This window comes from Drosophila melanogaster, chromosome 3R (genome assembly GCF_000001215.4).
Source record: "Drosophila melanogaster chromosome 3R".
In the NCBI taxonomy this organism is placed as follows: Eukaryota; Metazoa; Arthropoda; class Insecta; order Diptera; family Drosophilidae; genus Drosophila; species Drosophila melanogaster.
Genome location: NT_033777.3, coordinates 30,505,876 through 30,527,595, shown reverse-complemented (window position 1 = coordinate 30,527,595; position 21,720 = coordinate 30,505,876). Strand labels below are relative to the sequence as shown.

The following is a 21,720-nucleotide window of genomic DNA, read 5'->3' as shown; positions in this document are numbered from 1 at the left end:
AGTGGTCAAGGATTGCTAAGTTATGGTACGATTGTTTTTTTTTATAGCAGAAGCTCTATTTGAAAAGCTTTTCAATAGGCTTTTAGCCGGGATGCTTTTGTGAGGACAGCAACCAACAGCCATCACAGCTTTAGTGCTTTAAGTGCAATTTTCAATTTTAAGAGAATGTAAACTGAACGAACGAAAGAAAACGGTAAATATCACCGCCTAAAGTCAATATAGCCCTTTTAATACATTATTCCTGTATTCAGTTTAAATATTTTAGATACAACATCTTGGATTATTGGTTTTCTCTTACTTGAGGGGATTCCGCAGTACCAAAGATAGTGAGTCATCGCTGCCAACAGGTAAACCCTAAAGCACATTGTGGGATTCCCCCGCGGTTCTAAGAAACACGTATTTTCAAAACCCCGCTTACAAAGCTCAAAAAGCTCAGCTCACTCTGGGATTGGGAGGCTGTGGAGCTTTCCAGAGAGAACTTTCTCCCGTCTCCAAGCTCCACCAATCCAATCCGAAGTGGAAAACGAGCGAAGCGAGTTTCGTGATGTGGCGAACCATCAGTTCGACTTTCGACGCGCTGCCAGAAACATCGTGAGCGCCGCTTATCCCAAAGTATATATCCAAGAAGTATATATATTATATATGCTGATTCCCAGAGAGTGGGAGTCCGAGTTACTTAAAAAAAAAAACAACACAAAAACTGAGAGTGTTCTAGTGCCAGTCAAGTTGGTGTTTAGCGCATTTGATTTTGAGCGGGCTGCAATAAATAAACAACGTTTTTCCCACCGTTTACTAAAAGTTGAAGCTCTAGAAAAACAACAAGTGAAAGTGCTTCCACCAACCGAGGCAAAACAAACGAAAAACCCAAACCAAAAACCAAAACAAAACCAGATCATTCAGCTGATTACTTGGCGATTTCGTTTTTGTGCATTTGTGATTAACTTATTTTTAGCTGCTAATTGTTCCAAATCGAAGGTCACGAAATCGCCTTCGTTTGCCTTTTGATTCAGCCTAAAAATCTCAGTTACCAGTATTTGTTAGTCTTCCGGAAAATATAACCAATGATAAGTGCAAATAGGCTAACCAAAAGTGAATTAGTAATCCCGAAATTCTTTGTGGACTGGTGAAAGTAAAGTTTAAGTAACAAACTTTGTATCTTCTTTAAAATATCATTTCATTAATTGCTGTCCCTGAACTTGGGCCACTTCCTTCCGATACAGAAAAACATATATAAATTCCCGACCGATCCCAGGAATAACTGACGCAATGAGCGCCGTTGATGCTATAATCAATTACAAGCGCAGTCCCAACGAGGACTTCTACGGTCTGCTCCATTGCGATGAGAACTCATCGGTAAGTTGCCATCCAATCCAATCGTGCCACCACTTTTTATATCTATGTATCTGACCACCCAACTTCAGTCAACTGCTATCCTCAAAATGTTTCCACCAACTTTTGCTATTCAGGGCTGCCAAACTCGCTCTGCTCATCGAACTTTTCCTTCGAATTTAATTAGGGACTAATCGAATTGTGGCTTTCAAAAGTGCGACTAATCGAATTGGGGCCCGTAGTTCGGACCAGTTTTGAGATGCGGTGGCCTAATTTAATAGCTTTTATAAGCCTTAAAGTCAAATTCCTTATTAAATTCTCGTGCAGGCAATAGAAACCTTCGCATGAAATCATCTATGAAATCAAATACAATTCGTGCGGCGACTGAGCACTGAAAGAAAAAGTACTTACGTATTGTTTTATTTTGGTCAATGAGAAGAATACACTATTAAATATTGCCATATACCAATGTGAGCTCTGCGAGTATCAAAAGTTCGGAAAAGTTTTCTTGCAGTGTACCCCGAAGGCGAGAGGTTTGCTTTGAGAATTAGTTTCAATTACTCAGTCAGCCATCGTAGATTGGCAGAATTGGCGTTGATCCGCCCGCCGCAGCAGATGCAGTTCGAGCATCGAGTGCAGCTTGAGTCACAGGTCCAGAGATCCAAGGGCTCACCATCCTCACCAGCGTTAAGAGGCCATCTAAGCCACCCGATTGTGGGCTGTGCCAACTGCTGTCTGAAGAGAATTAACGAGCTTGGTTTTGGCAGGCAATCTCGGGCGGCTTAATGGCATTTACCCATCGGCAGACTCGACTCCAGAGCCCTGACATTCATCCTGAGCTGTCACATTTTCTGGCTCAGTTGATGTGAAAGGTGCGAAAGGTGCAAGAACGCCAGCTCTAATCAAATTTATTGGCCCAGAAAATACTGAGGCCAGGGAACCACACACTTTTTGCGAGCTGTCGACTGCATCAGGCTGAGTGGGAATGGAATCTCTTGAATAATGCAGGAGCTTTGGGAGTCGAGTCCTGAAATCGATTTGGCTGAGCATGTAAACAAAATCAAATATTTGTAGAGAGCTTGGAGAAAATCAGAGAAGCAGAGGGGCACTAAGCATTATGGACCGGCCCTTATCACGTAGCCCTAGATTTTGCCACTGACCCCTGACCCCCTCTGTCATTGTATGCCGAACCATCTCTATCGGCTACTATCTATACTGCCCGACAATTATCTCGACTTGGCGCCCATTTCCCACTTAAGAATGCAGCCATTCCATTCTCATGCAGATTAGTCTGTGAGAATTTGCATACGCAAGCCAAACAATCCTCTAACCAGAGCTACACAAATTTGAAATGTTTTCAGGGCTAATTTGCAGAAGAGATCTGCAAGCGATTCTGGCCATTTTAATTGGCCGGGTGCAATCTGATGGGGGAATTAATCAAGTGGAAATTGAAATTGGTTGGGTTGATTGCGGTGACAATTTATTGGCTTGCAAGGCATTAATTGGGGCCATTCGATTGTGTAATACAAGGTGAAGTACGAAGTGTCTGAACTTTCCCCTGGGAATCGCATTCCATTGGAACAGCCTACAAAGTAGTAGTTCGAGATTCAACGAACGTCTTTAGAACAGACTGCATTGGTCTAATTATAGAAAGCCCAAGGCTGCGGTTGCTTCGGCCCCGTACTCGCTGGCGTATGAGCAATATTAATTGTAGCTGAAATTAATCATACGCACCGTTGCAGAGCATGGGTTGGCACAGCAAATGCACGCAAGTAATCCACCTGCTGCTGCTGGAAGAGAAAAACATCTATGGGGAATGCAAAGCATCAATTCTGTCAACATCATAGGAACACATATATTGTATATTCCGAATACCATGGTGACCTAAATATGTTAGCTCTATGGCAGCTGCTTTTTGACGTTTCCCCCGCGTACAATAGACTCGAAACCGAATGGAATAAAAAGGGACCCATACTGGTCATTCTCATCTCTTTTCTGTGCTGCTGCCTTCATCCTTTGTGCTCCGTCCGATGGTGCGCGAAAAGCCATTTCCATTTACAAGACAATAAACAAGCAGCTTTGTACGGTGAACACTGGGCGAAAGTGAGTATTTTTTGGGCATAGCTCCGGCTACTATAAATGAAGTGGAAACTCTGTCAGCGTTTGGATAAATAAGTTAGTATACTTTTTTAGCAGCATGAATCCCTAGTTTTGCGCACAGTGCACTGTGAGCATCATCATCGTCATCATTTTTACTTCAGGTCCCGAGGATAGGGAGTATCAGATCATCGTTGGTAGCTGTCAACTTGTTGCTTTTGGCCGAAAGACACTTGGGCTTAATTAATAACAATTGTTTGCCAAGTGTCAAAAGCCTTTTGCCAAAGTCAAGGGCACTGACAAGTGAATTTATTTGGCAGCAGCATTTCAAACCCTCAAAGTTTTTCGCCGCTGCCAGCAATCCTTCCGCTTTTCTTTCTGCCAGTACATAGTTTTCCCAACCCGACGCAGTAATGGCAAAAAGCGACAGCTTTTCTATTACTTTAAGTGGTGCTTAACTGTGCACGAACGTTTTTGCTCGTCAAGTTTTAATGTTTGCTTATTGTTATTTCGCTATTCGGTGGTTGGAGGTGGCTGCGGGTCTGGAAAGGGGCGCTGATCCCCCCATTTTGCGGGGGATTTGTTTGCCAGTGACAGCTTACCTGAGCTGCGGTCTCCTTGGAAATCTAAATGCCACAGGAGACGTTCACATATCGCTTGTGTCCTTGTTTGCCCTGCCATTATGTAACGTGGAATATGTACAATTTGTTTGCCGGAAAGGGCATTTTAAAAATGTATGCCACAAAATACTTAGTTAATTTGTATGGCAGGGAACTCATCGTCGCAATTCACTTAGCTTGCCCGACTAATTTTGCCTTTCCTCTCCGTTTTCCTTTGCAGCCCGAGCAGATCCAGGCCGAGTACAAAGTCCTGGCCCTTCAGTACCATCCCGACAAGAACTCCGGCGACAAGGAGGCGGAGGCCAAGTTCCAGCAGTTAAAGGTAGGCAAAAGGCGAAAGAAAACACGGAAAAAGATCCAAGGGAAAGCGGCTGAAATAAAGAAAATGGCAAGCGTTTCGGAATTTTACATATTTAATGAAGTTTCCAGGCGTGTGGCTGCTTTCGGGGCGCGGCGAATTCGGGTGGATTGTGAATATGACAGCCGGTGGGGCAATATGTTCATGTTGAGATGAAAGTTACCGGAGCAAGCTTAAAATTAAAAGATGTTTAAACTTGATACTTACTCTGCTTAAGCATCCTGGCAGCAGGCGAAGTACTTCGAATGTGTTTGGATACCCCGGGCGAAATTAATCCAAAATGTATCTCTGATATGAGAGAGAGCTCAGGGGACAATTATCGAAGCCGCACCAAACGAATTGCTTTTGGAATATGAGAATTATGAGGGATTTACATTTTAAATTGAACCATATTTGAAAGGGATATTCATTTATTTTCGTCTTAAAAGTTCGAGAGTTTAAGGTGTCTGAAAATATTTAAGCGCATTTTAAAACAATGTTCAAAACAACACCGATTTATTGTTTAAAGTATTGGTAGCGTTAAATAGACGGCACTAAGAATATGACAGCCAAGTTCTTTATATATTCGAATATATATGGAAATTCAGAGCGAAGTGAAAGTTGAACTTCTCGGAAGTTGGCGGACCTTCAGAGCCGCACAGATGGCTCAAGTTCAGTTGAAAACTTTCTGTTTCTGATCTTGATAAATTGTTGGGGTCTGTGGGAGGCATTTTCCTTGTTAGTTTGATAGTTTCCTTAATTAGCTACGAACCGAACGCATCTATTCAAAATCGTGTCTGTCAGTTGGCAAAAGTTTTAAGCTGCATTAAACAATGGCTGCCCTTTGCACTCGCACACTTACACACATGCACTTAACCCACTTACACACAGGCACACTATTCAGTGGCACAAACACTCGCACACACACGCAGCCCTCATATCCTCAAATTGAATTTTCCAGGCTACAAAAGAAAAACAAGGCGGCAACGATGAGATAAAATAAATTACCCATACGCAATATATTTTTTGAAAACGTTTATTGATTTTTCTCATCAAAGGACCAAAAAGGGGGGGGGTCGGGGGACGAAAAGGGCGTGTCGAAAACCTGACAACTCATTAACGTGTGGCTAAAAACGAAATTAAATTGATGTCAAGGGGAAAAGAGTGGGATGCCTAAAGTAAAAACAAGGCTTTTTGATGGGGGATGATCAGCTTTTTGTAGAGTGGAAAATATGAAAATAAAATTAGATTTTATCAGATTATTTAACTGAACTTATAATAATTGGGAGTAAGTAAAAAGGTTGCACTTTCTTAAAAGCGATTTTTCCCGCTTCATATTCCAAAGTGGAAGTACACATAAGGTGCATTGTAAGTTTAATCAGCTAACTAATTTGACATTTAAATTAGCGCTTCGTGGAATTGCATTTAAATGAGCATAGGGTGCTTTCGGTCATCTGTGGAGGTGGGTTAAGTTCCTAATTGAGTTTATTGTAGCTCCCTACAGGTTGCTGATGTATTTTATTTTCCATTTCCCCGGCGAACACGAAGTTTTAACACACAGAAATAACAAAGGACCAAATTAAGGCGAAACCCGAGCCCCTCGCCCTTCAATATTCATGAGGGTCCTTGGTCCGTTCGCCCTGGACTGGGCAATTTCCCTTGCCGAGACGTAATAATACTTATGGCCGTTCGGAAGCTCCTCTGTCGCTGTCCGCCGGAAAAGGAATGCGCCGTACAATTTACGGCCCGTAATATCGGACGTGCATGTGTGCGGTGCTCGTAAATATGTCAGGATATGCAGGAGGACTTACCTTTATGGCTGGCCATAAAACAAAAACCGTGTGTGTGGGCCCATGGAGCGTTTAAAATGAAATGTTGAGATTTTCAGGGGCGATGATTCCTAGGCGAATTCCACAGCTTTTCGCCGAACAGTATGCAAATGAGCCGGGACTTCATCAGCATGGCATTCGCCTAACAACTTACAACACAATTTTCACTTGTCAAGCTGTCCCGATAAATGCCTTGGGACGTCAAGCAATACGGTTAGATGTTACAGTAAAAAAAAGAGGATAAACAAGACAGCAAGGATGAAGGCGCAGGATCAGAGTATAGAACTGCGTTCTGATTCTGGTCATGTGCAGATCAGCCGCTTCCGAAGTGTTAATTGCCGTTCTCAAAGGGCCCGAATGATTACCATGAAAAACAGCTAAACGATTGCCCTAATTGAAGACAAACAAACCAGTTGCCTCCAGGTTTTCCAGCTGCTTTGGATCAGAGGAAGAGGGGGGGGGGGGGGGATTTGAACCTTGTTTGCTGACCCACATAATCAGTGGGTAGTGAAATAATTGATTATCATGTAAACAGGGCCCTAAAAGCCGACGGAACAATAAAACAGCAGGCCAGCGATGAAATCTCAGAGCTCTCAATTGAGCATGTGTGTCAGTCGATGTCTGTCTATCTGAGATAAAAATATACCCGAGTGTGTTCTAGTCATCTTCAAATCATTGCCTTTCATTATAAACGTGTCCAAAAGTATGCGACAGTACAATGGATAATGGCCGTACAAAAATATGAAATTTGATATGTATTGGTATACTTTTAGACATATTTATATGGGATTTAATTACACATTCTCATTATGCATAAATTCATCCAATAACTTTCACCGTGTACCCTTTTGTGTGTGTATTCAACTCCGTTGGAGCGTGTCGGTGTCTACCGTTGTGGCCATAGGTGTATGTTGGGTCTGGTCGTAAAAGTAGTCAAGATACATATCGAGGCCCAGCCGAGGCTATCAAAATCACTTGAGCGTGCAAATATGTGAAAGCCTCTCTGCAGTTGAGAGTGTGTGAGTGCGGGTATTCCCCACTTGTGTGCATGGGTGTGTCCTGTGTGTGTGGGGCGCCAATAAGTGTGCTATAGTGTGGCATATGAAATTGATTAACATGCAGGAGGCCCAACCATGGCGGAAAATAAGACTTGGGGACTTGGGGGTTGCCACCCGAAACCTGGGCAGCTGTTGATTTTGCACTTGAGCAAATCCGAAACCTGACATTCAGGGGGCGATCTTCATCGTCGGGGGCATGGATGTTGTGTGTGTTGTGCTGGTGCCCCTTTCATGTTCACTTTCGAGGAAAATACGTTAAAGCTGCTCTTACACAGTTTGTGCTGCAAAATGAGAAATTTCCGTGAATCTGTGCGGCAGATTATTCATGTAAGGAAATTCCAAACTTTGTGAACAACAAATTCCAATGAAATATCAAAGAGAAGGTCATTGGAATTGGTTTACAAGATATTGAGATTGAGAGTGGTCTTGATGAATTCCTGCGTTGCCGGATTGCTCTACTAATAAAACCAAAAATTTATAGATACAACTTTGATTGCTCAGAGTCGTGACTCTGCCATAAAAGTACGATTAAAATGTTTCTTGTTTTTTTTTTGTTTCGCAGGAGGCCAAGGAAACCTTGTGCGATCCCGAAAAGAGGGCCATCTACGACAAGTGGCGCAACAGCGGCATCTCGATGAGCTACAAACAGTGGCTGGGCATGAAGGAGCATGTCGGTCAGGTGAGAAGATACACGATTGCCGAGAAAGTGGATAAAGAGGTATGCGATATGGGCCAGGAACTCAGCGAATACAGAGAAGTAGTCGCCCCGTCTCCCTCACTCTGTCTGCCCTCTCACTTCCTCACTTCGGCACGGCGGGAGCCCCGATCCCTTAAAGTCGTCCTTGTGTCCCGCTGCACTGCGTCAACGCTTGGCCTTGTTTTTTAAATTTCTTTTCATTGGTTTGTTTGCCGCGCTCGTAATGAAATTTGTAAGCCAAGCCGGAGTTCATTTTTGCTGTAGCACAATTAACGCGATTATTCATTACCCGCCCGAAAGCCACCCACTTTCCCGCCCACAAGGCTCTATGGTAATTTCCGCTGCCGAGCGAAGCGGAAATTGTCGTTATCCATCAGCTGCTGACATTGTCCGGCGCTCAAAAGGCGGCGGGGCTTTTGGGCCCCAAATCCGCATTTGCAATTCTAATTTTCAGCTCGGACACCTAGCAAAAACGGGAACAGAATAGTCCCTTGGATTCTATTAAATTTCATTCAAGGTAGTTCATTACGAAGAGGGTGTGCTTTTGTCTCAACTTTTGTCTTGTAATTAAAATTTGTCATTGTGTCTTTTAATATCCTTAAGAACTTTCATTCCTTGGAACTTTTTTCTTGGGAAACCCCATTATTATTATTAAGTCGTATTTTTCGTTTGGTATTACCAATTCCCAAACTGCCAGTAGCTCACCAACTCCGGAACTTTATTCCTCACTTGTCAGTGTTCCATGTGATAGATGTGTACAATAAATAGCCAATTAGAACCCCCTTTTCCCTTACCCCTTTTTTTTCTCTGTGTCTCTCTATAAGCCCGCTCCTGAGTGCCCAATGATATCCACCGAATGCAAACCTATCTTGTATGTGCCTCTTCATCCAACTCTGTGTGTGCCCGTGTGTGTGATTGCATGCGAAGCAAAGGAGGACCAATGCACCGAACCAAAGTGCCTTGGTCCTCGACCGAAACCGCGGGAATTTGATCTAATTAAATGCTTTTCCCACCCACTCACGCTACGCCAACCAAAACAAACAACCAAACAAAAGTCCATGCACTGGGTAACACCCAAGACCAAGGATCGCATGCTGCCCGAGACCGGTGGAGCAGCTGCCCAGGGACCTGGAACCGGTGCAGGATGCAGCAGCGGTGGCCTGACCGCAGCATCCCCCAATCCCGCCCACCGGCGGGCCTCGGAGGGCGGGGCGGCCTTGTACTACGGGAGTCGCAAGGGCGAGTGGGGCGGCGAGAACACCGATGTGGCCAACAAGTTCCGCAACTACGAGATCTAAGAGGGTCGTCGGCCACATATAGATGTTTCAATTTTAAAAATATTTCAAGTCAAACCGATGAGCGAGCAGGAGGAGTTGGGTGTCTATCCCGAAAGTTATGCAATTATATCAAAATATTCTGAAAGGGAAACAAAGTTTATTATCGATGTGTAACTTAAGCGTTGCGAACCACAGAGCACAGATACTCTTATATAGATGTTTATAGGTGTACAAATAAAAAATATATAGAAAAATGGTAATTAACTAACGTATATTTAAGTGAAAGAAACTGTAATTTCAATAAACTCCCCCGATGAAAAATCCCAGGCGGAGCGGCAAGAATTTTAAGTTGAAGTAATTAGTCAAATTTTATCGCAGTCATGCATATATGAATATACACACCATATACTATATATATATTTATGTAATCAGTGTATTTGTATATCGATGTTTCAAGTACCATGAATGTACCAAGACAATCCCTTGGCAGCAAACAAAACTAAACTAAAGCTAATGCTAAAGCTGTAACTGAAACTAAACTATTACTTAACTGGTGACAGTCTAGCGATTCACCCACCACGAGCCAGAAAATGAGAACATATTGAAAGACATGGCAAAGCGAATTTAAACCTCTATACACACGACACATTTGCATAGTCAAAAAAAGTAAATCTCACTCGGTGTCCTTTTTAAATGCAACATTGCGAAAAGCTCCACTGAACTGTTTTCCCTACCTGAAAAATCATTTTCGCAGAAAATCAACAAAAAAAAAAAAAAATGTGACAAAATATCAAAGAAAAATCAAACAAAAAAAAAGTGCAGAGTTTATATAAATGTTTTGATGGATAGAGCGGTGAACTTTTCAACTTATACATATAGCAGAGATTATTGTCATTATTATTGTACTATTATGCGCAGCGCAGAGAAATAATTACTACATAAATGTTGTTGCTGGATTTAAATGCATTACTTATACAACTACATATGAAAATTGTTTTAAGACATACTCTATTGAATTTATTCAAATACACACATATTGCGGATAGAGCAGACCAGATCCAGATCAAATCGGAACAGAAAGGGAGGAACAGCTGCAAGCCAAAGGCGTGACCCCGCGACCCCCGACCCCTTAGAAGGGGCGGTGGGCGGGGCTCCAGCTAGTACTAGCAATTACACATTAATTAGTGTTGGTTCTAACTTAGCTGGCGAATGTTACACGCAGCGAGCGATCAGATCACAAATAAATCAAATTTTTGAAAGGGGTTCCCACTCCTGGCGGAACCTCAGGTATTCAATCACGTTTCTTTTTTTGGGGTGACTAAGGAAATGAATGTAAGTATATTAATATTCTTATTTTTATTCTAGAACTATGTTCCCTTAAAGCTTAACTGGGGTTCTTTAGTTAGCTGCTACGTTAACTAGAAGCTGACTTTCACTCATTTTGTTTGTTTAACTCCAAAATCTGCGCATAGGTGGCCAACGAATCATCCCAAAGTTCACAGGGACGACGATCAGATTGATCATTCTCACGGATCCATCGATTTTGAACTTTCAAAATAATAGGTTATAAAATTATGAATTTGATATAACTAAAAACTTACCCCACTTCGAACCGGCGATTATAGGACACGCACCATGCTGTGTTCTTACATCACCCACTCCAGAGGCGTGGAGATTGTGCCAAAATGCAGCTGAAATGTAGATCTTTTTTTATAAAACGTAAATATTAAAATATTTTAGAAGTATACCTGCATATTTCTTTGGCTTCAATAGAGTTCTTAGCTGCGGAAACGCAGTACCTCCACCTTGGGCAACATCCGAAAGCTGTAAATGGTGGAATGTTAAATCGAACTTATTTTAAAATTCCAACTACTTGCATAAAATAGAACTGTGGCAATGCGGTTGCCCATTTCGGGAGAGGAGACCAATCCGGCATCAAACTGTTAGTGGAAAAATAGATAAACCAAATATCTATCTGAAATATATATCCCAACTCACGGTCGTCTGGTAGAACCAGTCCATGTGCTGGCCGTAGTGTCCTCCGATTCCGTAGTTGGCGAACTGGTGATCCTCCGCGTACTTCATGTTCAAGTTGGTCATGTCCGCTACTCTTTGATCGATGGTTGATAGCACCTTGTGAGCCGTGACTGGGATGAAGGTGAATTGGCTAGTCCTCACATTGGACACGACTGACTCATTGTGGCTCGTTATTGTGGCCCTCATCAGCCTGTTCTCGGTCAGTTTTCTTATAACATCGATCTCGCTCTGGTATATGACATCGTGGTAGAGTACGAGCAGGGGATCCTGGAAGAGCTCCTCTGCCTTGAGAGGAGCTATCCACAGGAACGGATGTGTCTCAGTCACATAGCCACAGCGCAGATGACGTTGTTCCTTGGGAGTGAGTCGCCAGTGGCCACTGCAGGTTAGGCTGTAGGCCTGGAACTCGCCCACCGGTTCACCCTCCTCCGGAATGGGCTATAATGAAAATAAATTATAATAACAGACTTGAATTTCTTTAGTACGAATCACTTACAGCATGTTCTAGGATGGGTTTGGATTCATTTAGTAGAGCCTTCTCACTCAGAGCATTCAAAAAGGTTTCGTAATTCTTGGCGTGCTCCTCACTGGCTGATTGAATCCCGATTAACTCCTGGTAGGTATCATTCAGACCACGGAAGTCCTCCAATTCCTTCTTGGCCTGCACAAGAAGAGCCAGAATCTGAGGCTTGAGTTGCTCCTCCTTTTCCCCACCCGTCAAACGATCGTTAGCTTCAATTAGCCAGGAATGAGCCAAACGTGGATGCTGATCCCGTAGAGCCAGTCTGGCTATGTCCACACAGTGCTCCGAGTTTAATTGGGTGCTAAGTGATATAGAAATCTTTAGTATGTTCAATACATTAAGTTGCTATTTCCGTTTACCCATAATCCACTCCATCCAAGATACCTCTGGCCAGGTCCTTGGCCTTCAATCTATAAACATACTGTAACCTTAAAAGCCCATCAATGGCTCCTTCGAGCTCTTTTTTATCGGGCATTGTCTCACGATTTCGGAATTTCCTAAGGCGAGTCAGCGGTTCTAAAAGTGGAAAATCAGTAGTATTACTTTTAAAGCAATGTGTTTTAATCTTACTCTCGCCTGTTGAAGTCGCCATGAGATTCTCCACTCGCTGCCAGTCTACTGTGAGTCTCTTGTTCAGCAAATATTTGTTAATAGGACTCTCAAAATATGATGGACCCCATTCACGAGCCTCGTTCCTCTCATTTTCGAACTCTCGCAGTCGGCTGTTAAATAAATCATAATAAATAAACAAAGACTTATACCTTTAATTCAAATTTTTCTTACGCTTTCAGAAAATCCAACTTATCCTGATTATCGGATAGGAATTTCTGCATATGCAGCACCATTTTCTGTTCATAGCCAAACACTTTGGTCATCTCATGTATGGAGGAAAAGAACTCGACTCCAGAAACGGAGGGGATTGCTTGGTGAAATAGCAGGAAAAGTACTGAAAACACCGGGAAAATCATTCTGTCTGAGATCCGCTCTCGAGAACTCTTCGGTTCCAACTGATGGCGGCATTTGACCCCTCGGAATATTACAATAGCAGCAAGAAGTCAAGAATCAGAGGGTCTAGTCTATCGGAAACCAGTTCTCACACGCACCCAAAGAAAGTGCCGGGTTCGTTGAGCCGGCAACTGGTTTTGGTTAGATAATAACAGTTGTGGGTCTAATGTGGAAATGGCATAATACGCAGATGTTAGTGGCTTGATGGTCAGTTAAGACGATACTATACTTATGGAGATAGCCCAATTATATCTGAATAAAAAGCTTCATACAAAACTGTTGCGTTTTTCTTTTTATATGACATGGTTACTATTTCAGATATAAGGTATGATGCATTGCAAATTGATGATTAAGGCGTACCTAATGGCCGAATAATTGAAGTTTCTGTGAAGAATTTTACTACATATTGCTTAAGATAAGATTGTCGTGAGACGCACGACATGCCGGTTCTTAAACTTTTATTTGTGGTTATATTTTTCTTAAGTCTCAGCATGGGTCAAATTGAGGCTACCCAGCCGCGCTTTGCAAGATCTGTGGTGAATATGGATGACCTTCTGAACATGGAAGACGATCTGGTCTCCAAATTGGAAGGCTACGCTGAAAAGTTATCTTATAAAGCCAATACCATCAGATGGTGAGTCAAATTGGTCAGCATTTCTAAAAAGGGCTCATAAGGCTTACTTAAAGGGGAATTCAACAGATGAGGGAACAGCTCGATAAGAGCAAGAAGGAGCAGTCCTTCGATTTATTTAACAGGTACTCCTTCATTCGTCACATGCAGGCGGATTGGTTGATGTGGAAACAATATTTAGATAAACCCGTGATTCGTGGTTCGTCATTATGTTTTAATATATTCAAGCTATAACGCTGTCATCTCTGTAGATGAGTTGAATTATAAACAGATGGACAATTTGAGGATGCCCCAGGAACTTGACTTGTTTGACGCATCAGAAGCTATAAGAAGAATGCAAGCTACTTACGCGATGTTATCCAATGACATAGCGGAGGGTTTCCTAGATGGAGTTCAGTACACGTATGTAGAAGAACCATTTCCTCCTAGTTCTTATTTAATCTATATCAATCCAAGTTCAAAACTGTCACCTATCGATTGCCTTGCAATGGGTCGACATTTGATGAATCAATCGCGATGGACGATTGCCGAACAATGGATTCTGGCAGGTATTAAGGCCCAGGATCGGAAAGGTCCTCAAACAGAGATGATCTTACTGAGGGGGCCGACAAAAGCTGAACTCTTTAGAACACTCGGTAAAGTGCGGTTCGAAAGGAGTAAGTTCAAAAAAAGGCAAACTATGGTTTTACTAGGAATACATTTTTGTTGATTGTAGGAAATGAAGAAGGAGCCCTGAAAGCTTATCAAGCTGCTCTCAAGCATTCGCCCCATGATCTGGAAATATTCCAGGAGTATCAAAACTTGAAGAGGAGGGTTCTTACGTTATCACCAAGTGAACCGATCCGAGAGGAACCAAATGATGATATCGAAGAAATGGAGCTGCCGCCTTGCTGCAGTGGTCGTTGTGAAGGGCCGCGAAAACTCAACAGACTATATTGTGTGTATAATTGTGTAACTGCTCCTTTTCTGCGACTGGCCCCCATCAAAACGGAGATTCTCTCGGTTGACCCCTTCGTGATTCTTCTACACGACATGGTCTCTCACAAGGAGGGTGCTCTTATAAGATCTTCCAGTAAAAATCAGATCCTTCCTTCCGAAACAGTCAACGCCGCAAATGAGTTTGAAATTGCCAAGTTCCGCACTTCAAAGTCAGTTTGGTTTGACAGTGATGCCAACGAGGCGACTTTAAAGCTTACTCAACGTTTGGGTGAAGCAACTGGCTTGGATATGAAACATTCCGAGCCTTTTCAGGTCATCAACTATGGAATTGGAGGCGTCTTTGAAAGCCATTTTGACACGTCGCTTGCGGACGAGGATCGATTCGTTAACGGATATATTGATAGACTCGCCACAACACTTTTTTATGTCAGTCCTTCGTTTGACGCTAACAGTTTTCTTATAATCTTAGCGACTCTTCCAATTCCAGCTAAATGATGTTCCACAAGGCGGTGCCACCCATTTTCCGGGTCTAAATATCACTGTCTTTCCAAAGTTTGGAACTGTTCTCATGTGGTACAATCTGCACACGGAGGGTATGCTGCATGTGCGAACAATGCACACCGGCTGCCCAGTTATTGTGGGGTCCAAATGGGGTTAGTAGAGCTTGCATTTCTGGATCTTCTTGTGTTTTATAGGCTTCATTACCCTTCACAGTTGTCAGCAAGTGGATAGACGACAAAGGTCAAGAGTTCAGAAGGCCCTGCTTAAGATCGCGCTTAGACTCAAAATATTTGTCATCAATAGAGAAGATTATTATCTAGCCTTTGCCAATAATAATTAATAAGTATAAGGAAAAAACATATATGGGGAAACATTAAAGTTGAAGCGAAACAAACCCCAGACGAACTATGGAATAAGGTGAAACTAATGGGTGTATCAATATGATTATGTACAGAACGGTACAGAATGCTTTTTTTCTCTAGCTGGATGCACAGTGGGTTTCAGAATGCTGTTCTGGAGATTGGTGCTCCTGGGAATGCTCTATCTGTCCCTGAGTTTTGGCCAGTTGCGAGAGAACAATGCCCAACAGCGCTTTGCAAGATCTGTGGTGAATATGGATGATATGCTGAACTTAGAGGACGATCTTGTCTCAAATGTGGAAAAGCTGGCGGAAGCGCTTGCACGAAAAGCCAAAACCATTAAATGGTGAGTAATGCGTAGGTCCAAACAATCACAAGGATTTCTTAATGCAATGCAAGCTTTGAAGGGGCGTCTTCAAGATGATGAAAAGGCGACAGGAGTATAAGTCGTCTATGGAAATTTTTGCCAATCCGATTGACACCTTTTCCCTCATTCGTCACATGCAGTCGAACTGGTTGATGTGGCTATTGTACTTGGAAACGCCTGTTGGCCAAGGTTAGATAAATGGTTTGAGATATTTCTTATTACTTAAGAGTCTCTTTGCACAGAGGAATTGTTTTTTGTGGACTCAAGGATGCCCCTATTGCCAAAGTACTTTGACTTTATAGATGCCGCTGAAGGCATTAGAAAAATGCAGGCCACATACCAGATGTTTTCCTCAGATATAGCCAAAGGCTTACTAGATGGAGTGCAATACAAGTAGGTGATGATGTCATCCTAATCAAGAGGGAGTTTTTAATTAATGTAATTACTTAAAGCTCTTCTCTAAAACCCATCGATTGTCTCGCAATTGGTCTTCATCTGATGAATAACTCGCGTTGGTATGCTGCCGAGCAATGGATAAGTGCTAGCATTGAAGCCTATGATCAGAAAAGTTCTCAGACCGATATGGAGTTATTGAGGGGACCAAAACTGGCTGACCTGTGCAGAATACTGGGTCAAGTACAAATGAAGCAGAGTAAGTAGGAAGTGCATTCAAAAGGTTATTTGGGTTGGGCATGAGACTTCTATTGATTGCAGGAAATCATGAGGGTGCTCTTCAAGCCTATCAGGTTGCGCTAAAGCTTTCGCCTCATGACCCAGAAATATATGAGGAGTATCGGATCCTGGAAAAAAGAGATCTTACGTTGTCAGATATCGAACCGATTGAACAGGATAAGGACAACTCCCACGAAAGATTGGTTCTTCCGCCCTGTTGCAGTGGTCGCTGTCAAGTTCCCCGAAATCTGAGTAATCTATATTGTGTATATAACCATGTTACCTCCCCATTTCTGCAACTGGCCCCCATCAAAACGGAGATTCTATCGATTGATCCCTTCGTAGTGCTCCTCCATGACATGATCTCCCAAAAGGAGAGTACTCTCATTAGAACTTCGAGCAAGGAACACATGTTGCCGTCTGCCACAACTGACCCAGATGCATCCGATGACGAAACACAAGTCGACACATACCGCACCTCAAAGTCTGTTTGGTATAGCAGTGACTTCAACGATACGACCAAGAAGATAACCGAGCGCTTGGGAGATGCGACTGGGCTGGACATGAACTCTACGGAGTTCTATCAGGTCATTAACTACGGGCTAGGGGGTTTCTTCGAGACGCATTTGGACATGTTGCTGTCGGAAAAAAACAGGTTCAATGGAACCAGTGATCGTATTGCCACCACACTCTTCTATGTTTGTATCCTGAGTTTTGAAAAGTGGCTTGTAAAGATTAATTTCTTCTCCGTCAGCTTAATGAAGTTCGCCAGGGCGGCGGCACGTACTTCCCTCGACTAAATCTCACGGTATTCCCACAGCCAGGATCGGCCCTCTTTTGGTATAACTTGGACACGAAGGGTAACGATCATATGGGTTCCCTGCACACCGGCTGCCCGGTCATCGTGGGTTCCAAATGGGGTTCGTAGACTTGGAGCTCAGATTGATTTGGGTATCCATGAACACATTTCCCTCTACAGTTATGAGCAAGTGGATAAATGATATGGGACAGGAGTTTACAAGGCCCTGTGTCGAGTCAAGTTTAAGCTCAAATGAGGTGTTATCAGCTGAGCGGCTTATAATTTGACTTAAAGGATTTATTTCTTCATTTTTTTCCCATAATATAACAATAAGTAGGTAAAAAAAAAGGAAGTATATACTATTGATGTGCATTATTCGTGGTAAAGTATAACCAATGGATCAATAAAGAGCACTTCTGCTTTGATTGGTGCGAGCAGAGAATAGAAAGTTCTTATCTTGGTATCATAGAAGCAGTAGAGACTTCCGTTTTTTCTGAGCCTATAATCATTGTTTTCAATATTTAATTTCGGGCTTTTGGGCGGACCGAGCAGAATATGATAGCTTAAACGCTTTTGCATCCTGATCAACTGTGCATTGCGTGGATTTGACTTCAGAGCAAACTCAACAGTTTCAAGCGCCAGAGTCCAATTTTCTGAGGAGCGATTAAAAATTAAATTACTCATTACAGATGAACCAACTTACGCTGTTTCACATAGACTTCTGCTAGTTTCAAGTATAAATCAGCAGACGGAACAATTGGATCCCAATAAGCTGAACTTTCTAACATGGATATAGCCACATTAAGCCACTCCTTGGACTTGTTATAGTCTTTCATTTCCATACTGTGATCCGACAACGCAACGCAATCGCGGAGAGACATCAAGTGCCTGTTGCAAATAATTTCCATGTATAAATATTCTAATTTTAAAGCACTCGAAATATACTTAGTCTGAGTGCCTAAGATTACACCATTGGCGATATCTTGCGCAGTCATTAGATAGGCGTTTAACATTTTGGAAATGCCATGGCATACTTCTGAGATATCATTTTTGGTAGGCAAGTACTTCTTAATAGACATTAGAGATGCCAGTTCATCTGCAATAGTGTTCAACTTAAAGGCGTTTAACAAGCGACCCTTTTACTACCTTTTCCTGGATCTTCCTGTAGGAAGAGCTGCCAATGTGTCCAGTCCGATTGCATATGATGGATTAATGAATAACTTGCCACTGGACTAGATGCTATGGCCAACTTGTCTCGTTCAAACTGAATATGATATGTGGCCAAGTCGATAAGGGCTCTGAAGAATATTGATTAGACCTTAACTACCCAACTACTTAACTTACTCGTCAATTGTTTTCAACTTCGTTTCCAAGGCGTATATATAGTTTTCTAAATATTTCACTACATTTTCTTGGATCTTTAAAATATTTATCACTTTGGATTTTGATAAAGAATGTCGATTTTCAGAGTTTGAATATGACAAGTACACAATGATTAGTCCAACTGAAAGTATACAGGCGGACTTCATGACTATAAATTCCATCTGATGATTGCTGAAATATCTGATATATGATTTAGCAATCATTGCTGCTCCATTTGTTTCGTCATAAACCATAACTAAAACATTTAAACAAGTCGAATTGATTTTATTTATTCATTTTTTATTTTCCTGACTTTGGTATAAAGATCCTCCACCTGACTCTCACTAACAGGACTTAGAACTTCATAAAGATCCTTTTCTTGGAGACTGAGGTTTTTATAACCATTTAAGGTAATATTTAGCCAGTTCTCCGCCTCCGTATAGTTTTTCTTGTCGTATGCATGCAGAGCGATTTGCAGAGACTCCAAAGGACTATTAAACGAAAGGAAGTAGTATTATTTGATATAGATTCGTACCTTACCTAAATTCAAAATTTCCCTGAGTTTCGTTCTTATGGAAATCCTTGGCAGCTTTAATGGAATTCGTATATTCATCTTTCGTTGGCATCTCGCTCCACATCTCTTGAATCTCGGTTATGTACTCTAGTGTGCAGGTTATTGTCTTTCTGTCGATTGTAGGATAATCATTACTTTATTTACCTGTGGCTAAGGGCTTTTCCATTAGCTTTCTCCAAGCTGGCCAATCAAAGTGCAAATGGTGTAATAAAGAGAAGCTATTAAGAGGATTGCCCAGATACACTTCAGGATCTTTTCCCACTTTATCTAGCTCAGATTTTCGATCATCTATATAACTGCACAACGAAAAGTGTTATAGATTTTTATATATTTTTCATCTATTTACCGATTTAAGGTACTAATGTGATCCTGCAGGTCTTCCGAGTAGCCCCGTAATTGTGTCTTTAATCGGGTATCGAGATCTAAATAGGCTTTCATCTTTGTAGAAGAGGCCCATTTGGGTAAAATCAAAACAGCCAAAAGAGGCGAAAAACCAAGAGCGCTCCACATGACTGAGGTAGGAAAATAATACATTACTTTGAACCAAAACTTAAGTCACCCGTAGCGTGACAAACTAAATAGTAAAACCTCTCTCAATAATATTTCCACCTTTTTTATATATTTTATTATTCATTATTTTAAATGCTTGTCAAACAGGGCCTCCTAAAAATTTGTTCCCTTTCATTTATCCACTTGGTCATGACTGCAAAAATAAATTATTTAACTGAGCATATCGCGATTTGTCTATACTATATTACCCCATCTAGAACCCACAACTGTGGGACAAGCTGAGTGGGCTGTTCTATTATCACCATCGCCCTTGTGATCAAGATTGTACCACAGAAGTGCTGAGCCCTTTTTGGGGAACACGGAGAGTCCGAGTTTCGGGAATATGGTGGCCCCACCTTGGGGCACGTCACTCAACTTTGGATGATTGGGAAGAATTAAAAACATTCACCCTATAACATGTATTACTTACATAAAACACGGCAGTGGCGATGCGATCCGAAAAGTTGTCCAACTGGTGAAGATTAAAATTTATCAGGGAAACCAACTAAAGAAAATGGCCTTACTTCTGCATCCTCTAAAAAGTCAAAGTGGATGCCGTAGAAACCGCCTATTCCGTAGTTCAAAACCTGAAAGGGGTCCGCGTCGTGGATGTCGAAATTAGTCATATCCTGTGTCAGTTGCGATAATCTCTGGATCAATGCGTTATTCTCAACTAGCCATGTACCCTTGGTGGTGCGATCGGGGTCCTCTGTATAATTTCCGTCCTTACTCACGGTAACGGTTCGGGCAAGTTTGCCCTTAGTCAGGTTCCTAATGCTGACAATGTCCTTGTCAGAAACTACATCATGAAAGAGCACCATGTAGGGATCGAGGGACAGCAGTTCCATCTTCAGAGGGGCCAATCGAAGGAAATACGAGGATGTCGTTTTGTACAAGCAATAAAGTTTCGCGGTAGGTCGACATTCCGAACTGCAGCATTTCTTATAGACTCTTTTGGACTTATTCTTCTAAATAAAAAGGAGTTAATTAATAGTTTAGTAATACAATTACCGTATACCTTTTCCGCTGGCTCCTTGCCAATGCGAATATTCATCTTTAGCCGAGAAAGGGCTCTTTGCAGACTGACCTTTTCCGGCCAATTCTTAATAGCGAGTTGCAGTTCACTCATGGCCAAGTATCGAGAACCTATAGAACTTTATGAGCACAGCAAAAACTATATACATGCTTAATGCTTAAAATCCTACCAAGTTCATCTTGAATCTCGACGAAAAGCTCGTAAAAATCGACCAAGGGCATTCCGAGTTGGGAATAGATATACTCGATTTCTTCATCTGCCTCGTACATCTTTAAACCTACCATCAACCACTCCTTGGCACGAATAAAGTCCTTATAATTTACCATGTGCCTGGCAATCGTAATACACTGCATTCCATCCAGCGATGTACTTAGAAAATAATATTACGATTAAAAGGAAAGGTAAACGTATTTAAGTGTTACTTGTGATGGATGTCCTGAAGAACTCCCTTGGCCATTTCGGCAGTTGGCAGTGAATAAGTCCACTGAATGAGTCTCAATCCTCTAATGGCCTCCTCAACGTCCTTTAATGTTGGCATTTCCGGAGCAATCGCAATTATATCCTTAACAAGAGCTAGAAAATCGGAAAATGTTGAATCACTTCTACGCACTAATATTACCTACTCCCCCATGGCTGCTCCTCCATGAACCACACCCAGTTTACGTAATCCGAGTGCAAGCGGCGAGTGATCCGAAAATGCTTAATAGGATCTTCGGCAAGATTCTTCTCTCGATCGTAATCAGTCATTTCCAAGTAGCTTTAGTGATAAGATCTCATAAATAATCTCTTAAGTTACAGTTTCTACTTACTATTCTAATGTGTCCACTCTTTTCTGCAATGCATTTGCAAACTTCTGTAAGATATTCAGTAGATAGTGCTCATAGTCGATAAGTTTACTCATGTCGTATATAGATATAGCATAGTTATTTTCCAATATTTTCGGTTTGCTATGACTCTTAACTAAAACTAGTAAGTACAAAATGGCTAGTGAAATGAGTAGCTTCGGCATCTCGTGCTAAACTGATCGATAAAACTCGGAATATACTATATTTATCGCCTTCAGTGAGGGAAATCAATTTTTTATGCTCTGATTTCACTTAATTCTCCAAGCCAGATGAAAGA

At 41.9% G+C, this 21,720-nt stretch overlaps 6 protein-coding genes and 1 non-coding gene across 14 annotated transcripts; 3 read left to right on the top strand and 4 right to left on the bottom strand.

Annotated features, from left to right (window-relative positions):
• The first annotated feature begins 558 nt into the window (after positions 1 to 558).
• On the top strand, positions 559 to 10,537 carry jdp. 3 transcript variants are annotated; one of them, NM_170501.2, is made up of 5 exons: positions 559 to 612; positions 1,221 to 1,353; positions 4,267 to 4,368; positions 7,833 to 7,949; positions 9,023 to 10,537. In NM_170501.2, the coding sequence occupies exons 2-5, from the start codon at positions 1,267 to 1,269 to the stop codon at positions 9,263 to 9,265; spliced, it is 549 nt and encodes a 182-aa protein (NP_733380.1). In that variant the 5' UTR covers positions 559 to 612; positions 1,221 to 1,266; the 3' UTR covers positions 9,266 to 10,537. The 3 variants fall into 3 exon arrangements, with proteins under 3 accessions (NP_733380.1, NP_651807.1, NP_733381.1); NM_143550.3 differs by having other exon boundaries at positions 7,833 to 7,988; NM_170502.2 differs by lacking the exon at positions 9,023 to 10,537 and having other exon boundaries at positions 7,833 to 8,206.
• A 78-nt stretch (positions 10,538 to 10,615) lies between these two features.
• On the bottom strand, positions 10,616 to 12,819 carry CG9698 (uncharacterized protein). Its single transcript, NM_143549.3, has 9 exons — positions 12,588 to 12,819; positions 12,375 to 12,526; positions 12,164 to 12,320; positions 11,778 to 12,105; positions 11,243 to 11,719; positions 11,122 to 11,184; positions 10,993 to 11,068; positions 10,846 to 10,935; positions 10,616 to 10,792 (listed from the first exon to the last, which is right to left on the bottom strand). Exons 1-9 carry the CDS (start codon positions 12,770 to 12,772, stop codon positions 10,677 to 10,679), a joined length of 1,644 nt encoding a protein of 547 aa, NP_651806.2. The 5' UTR covers positions 12,773 to 12,819; the 3' UTR covers positions 10,616 to 10,676.
• Positions 12,820 to 13,240: 421 nt separating this feature from the next.
• Positions 13,241 to 15,271, top strand: CG31524 (uncharacterized protein). 2 transcript variants are annotated; one of them, NM_001043312.2, is made up of 7 exons: positions 13,241 to 13,443; positions 13,497 to 13,636; positions 13,692 to 13,842; positions 13,897 to 14,096; positions 14,156 to 14,805; positions 14,867 to 15,032; positions 15,094 to 15,271. In NM_001043312.2, the coding sequence occupies exons 1-7, from the start codon at positions 13,250 to 13,252 to the stop codon at positions 15,198 to 15,200; spliced, it is 1,608 nt and encodes a 535-aa protein (NP_001036777.1). In that variant the 5' UTR covers positions 13,241 to 13,249; the 3' UTR covers positions 15,201 to 15,271. The 2 variants fall into 2 exon arrangements, with proteins under 2 accessions (NP_001036777.1, NP_733379.2); NM_170500.3 differs by having other exon boundaries at positions 13,497 to 13,639.
• A 110-nt stretch (positions 15,272 to 15,381) lies between these two features.
• Positions 15,382 to 17,513, top strand: PH4alphaNE2 (prolyl-4-hydroxylase-alpha NE2). The gene is made up of 7 exons (NM_170499.2): positions 15,382 to 15,585; positions 15,647 to 15,795; positions 15,849 to 15,999; positions 16,059 to 16,258; positions 16,321 to 16,976; positions 17,033 to 17,198; positions 17,258 to 17,513. The coding sequence occupies exons 1-7, from the start codon at positions 15,386 to 15,388 to the stop codon at positions 17,362 to 17,364; spliced, it is 1,629 nt and encodes a 542-aa protein (NP_733378.1). The 5' UTR covers positions 15,382 to 15,385; the 3' UTR covers positions 17,365 to 17,513.
• CG34041 (uncharacterized protein) lies at positions 17,450 to 19,573 on the bottom strand (the record flags this gene model as incomplete). 3 transcript variants are annotated; one of them, NM_001276181.1, is made up of 9 exons in its annotated part: positions 19,360 to 19,573; positions 19,158 to 19,309; positions 18,980 to 19,100; positions 18,785 to 18,930; positions 18,422 to 18,695; positions 18,224 to 18,375; positions 18,023 to 18,173; positions 17,781 to 17,965; positions 17,450 to 17,730 (listed from the first exon to the last, which is right to left on the bottom strand). In NM_001276181.1, exons 1-9 carry the CDS (start codon positions 19,545 to 19,547, stop codon positions 17,450 to 17,452), a joined length of 1,650 nt encoding a protein of 549 aa, NP_001263110.1. In that variant the 5' UTR covers positions 19,548 to 19,573. The 3 variants fall into 3 exon arrangements, with proteins under 3 accessions (NP_001263110.1, NP_001034077.5, NP_001247370.1); NM_001038988.5 differs by having other exon boundaries at positions 17,781 to 18,173; NM_001260441.1 differs by lacking the exons at positions 17,450 to 17,730; positions 17,781 to 17,965; positions 18,023 to 18,173; positions 18,224 to 18,375; positions 18,422 to 18,695 and having other exon boundaries at positions 18,721 to 18,930.
• A 45-nt stretch (positions 19,574 to 19,618) lies between these two features.
• On the bottom strand, positions 19,619 to 21,609 carry CG15539 (uncharacterized protein). Of its 3 annotated transcripts, none has more exons than NM_001043311.2 (9): positions 21,408 to 21,609; positions 21,222 to 21,355; positions 21,021 to 21,171; positions 20,768 to 20,967; positions 20,581 to 20,708; positions 20,087 to 20,530; positions 19,993 to 20,034; positions 19,772 to 19,937; positions 19,619 to 19,716 (listed from the first exon to the last, which is right to left on the bottom strand). In NM_001043311.2, exons 1-9 carry the CDS (start codon positions 21,605 to 21,607, stop codon positions 19,652 to 19,654), a joined length of 1,530 nt encoding a protein of 509 aa, NP_001036776.1. In that variant the 5' UTR covers positions 21,608 to 21,609; the 3' UTR covers positions 19,619 to 19,651. The 3 variants fall into 3 exon arrangements, with proteins under 3 accessions (NP_001036776.1, NP_001287615.1, NP_651804.2); NM_001300686.1 differs by having other exon boundaries at positions 20,087 to 20,527; NM_143547.3 differs by having other exon boundaries at positions 21,021 to 21,355.
• On the bottom strand, positions 20,709 to 20,767 carry mir-4908 (mir-4908 stem loop). The gene has a single exon (NR_048513.1). It is a non-coding gene; the product is annotated as a mir-4908 precursor RNA (primary transcript).
• Positions 21,610 to 21,720: the final 111 nt, after the last annotated feature.

What these genes read in the sequence shown, in the direction of transcription:
- jdp (NM_143550.3), top strand. Translation starts at nt 1,267, where the DNA reads ATGAGCGCCGTTGATGCTATAATCAATTACAAGCGCAGTCCCAACGAG. An exon ending in CCAAGTTCCAGCAGTTAAAG is followed by an intron (nt 4,369 to 7,832) that starts GTAGGCAAAAGG and finishes TTTGTTTCGCAG; the next exon opens with GAGGCCAAGGAAACCTTGTG. An exon ending in CCGAGAAAGTGGATAAAGAG is followed by an intron (nt 7,989 to 9,022) that starts GTATGCGATATG and finishes ACCAAACAAAAG; the next exon opens with TCCATGCACTGGGTAACACC.
- CG9698 (NM_143549.3), bottom strand. Translation starts at nt 12,772, where the DNA reads ATGATTTTCCCGGTGTTTTCAGTACTTTTCCTGCTATTTCACCAAGCA. An exon ending in GGCGACTTCAACAGGCGAGA is followed by an intron (nt 12,321 to 12,374) that starts GTAAGATTAAAA and finishes TTCCACTTTTAG; the next exon opens with AACCGCTGACTCGCCTTAGG. An exon ending in AATCGCCGGTTCGAAGTGGG is followed by an intron (nt 10,793 to 10,845) that starts GTAAGTTTTTAG and finishes TTATTTTGAAAG; the next exon opens with TTCAAAATCGATGGATCCGT.
- CG31524 (NM_170500.3), top strand. Translation starts at nt 13,250, where the DNA reads ATGCCGGTTCTTAAACTTTTATTTGTGGTTATATTTTTCTTAAGTCTC. An exon ending in AAAGCCAATACCATCAGATG is followed by an intron (nt 13,444 to 13,496) that starts GTGAGTCAAATT and finishes GCTTACTTAAAG; the next exon opens with GGGAATTCAACAGATGAGGG. An exon ending in TCGCCACAACACTTTTTTAT is followed by an intron (nt 14,806 to 14,866) that starts GTCAGTCCTTCG and finishes TTCCAATTCCAG; the next exon opens with CTAAATGATGTTCCACAAGG.
- PH4alphaNE2 (NM_170499.2), top strand. Translation starts at nt 15,386, where the DNA reads ATGCTGTTCTGGAGATTGGTGCTCCTGGGAATGCTCTATCTGTCCCTG. An exon ending in GGAAACGCCTGTTGGCCAAG is followed by an intron (nt 15,796 to 15,848) that starts GTTAGATAAATG and finishes CTCTTTGCACAG; the next exon opens with AGGAATTGTTTTTTGTGGAC. An exon ending in CTAGATGGAGTGCAATACAA is followed by an intron (nt 16,000 to 16,058) that starts GTAGGTGATGAT and finishes AATTACTTAAAG; the next exon opens with CTCTTCTCTAAAACCCATCG.
- CG15539 (NM_001043311.2), bottom strand. Translation starts at nt 21,607, where the DNA reads ATGCCGAAGCTACTCATTTCACTAGCCATTTTGTACTTACTAGTTTTA. An exon ending in GCAAGGAGCCAGCGGAAAAG is followed by an intron (nt 20,531 to 20,580) that starts GTATACGGTAAT and finishes CTTTTTATTTAG; the next exon opens with AAGAATAAGTCCAAAAGAGT. An exon ending in ACTTTTTAGAGGATGCAGAA is followed by an intron (nt 20,035 to 20,086) that starts GTAAGGCCATTT and finishes AATCTTCACCAG; the next exon opens with TTGGACAACTTTTCGGATCG.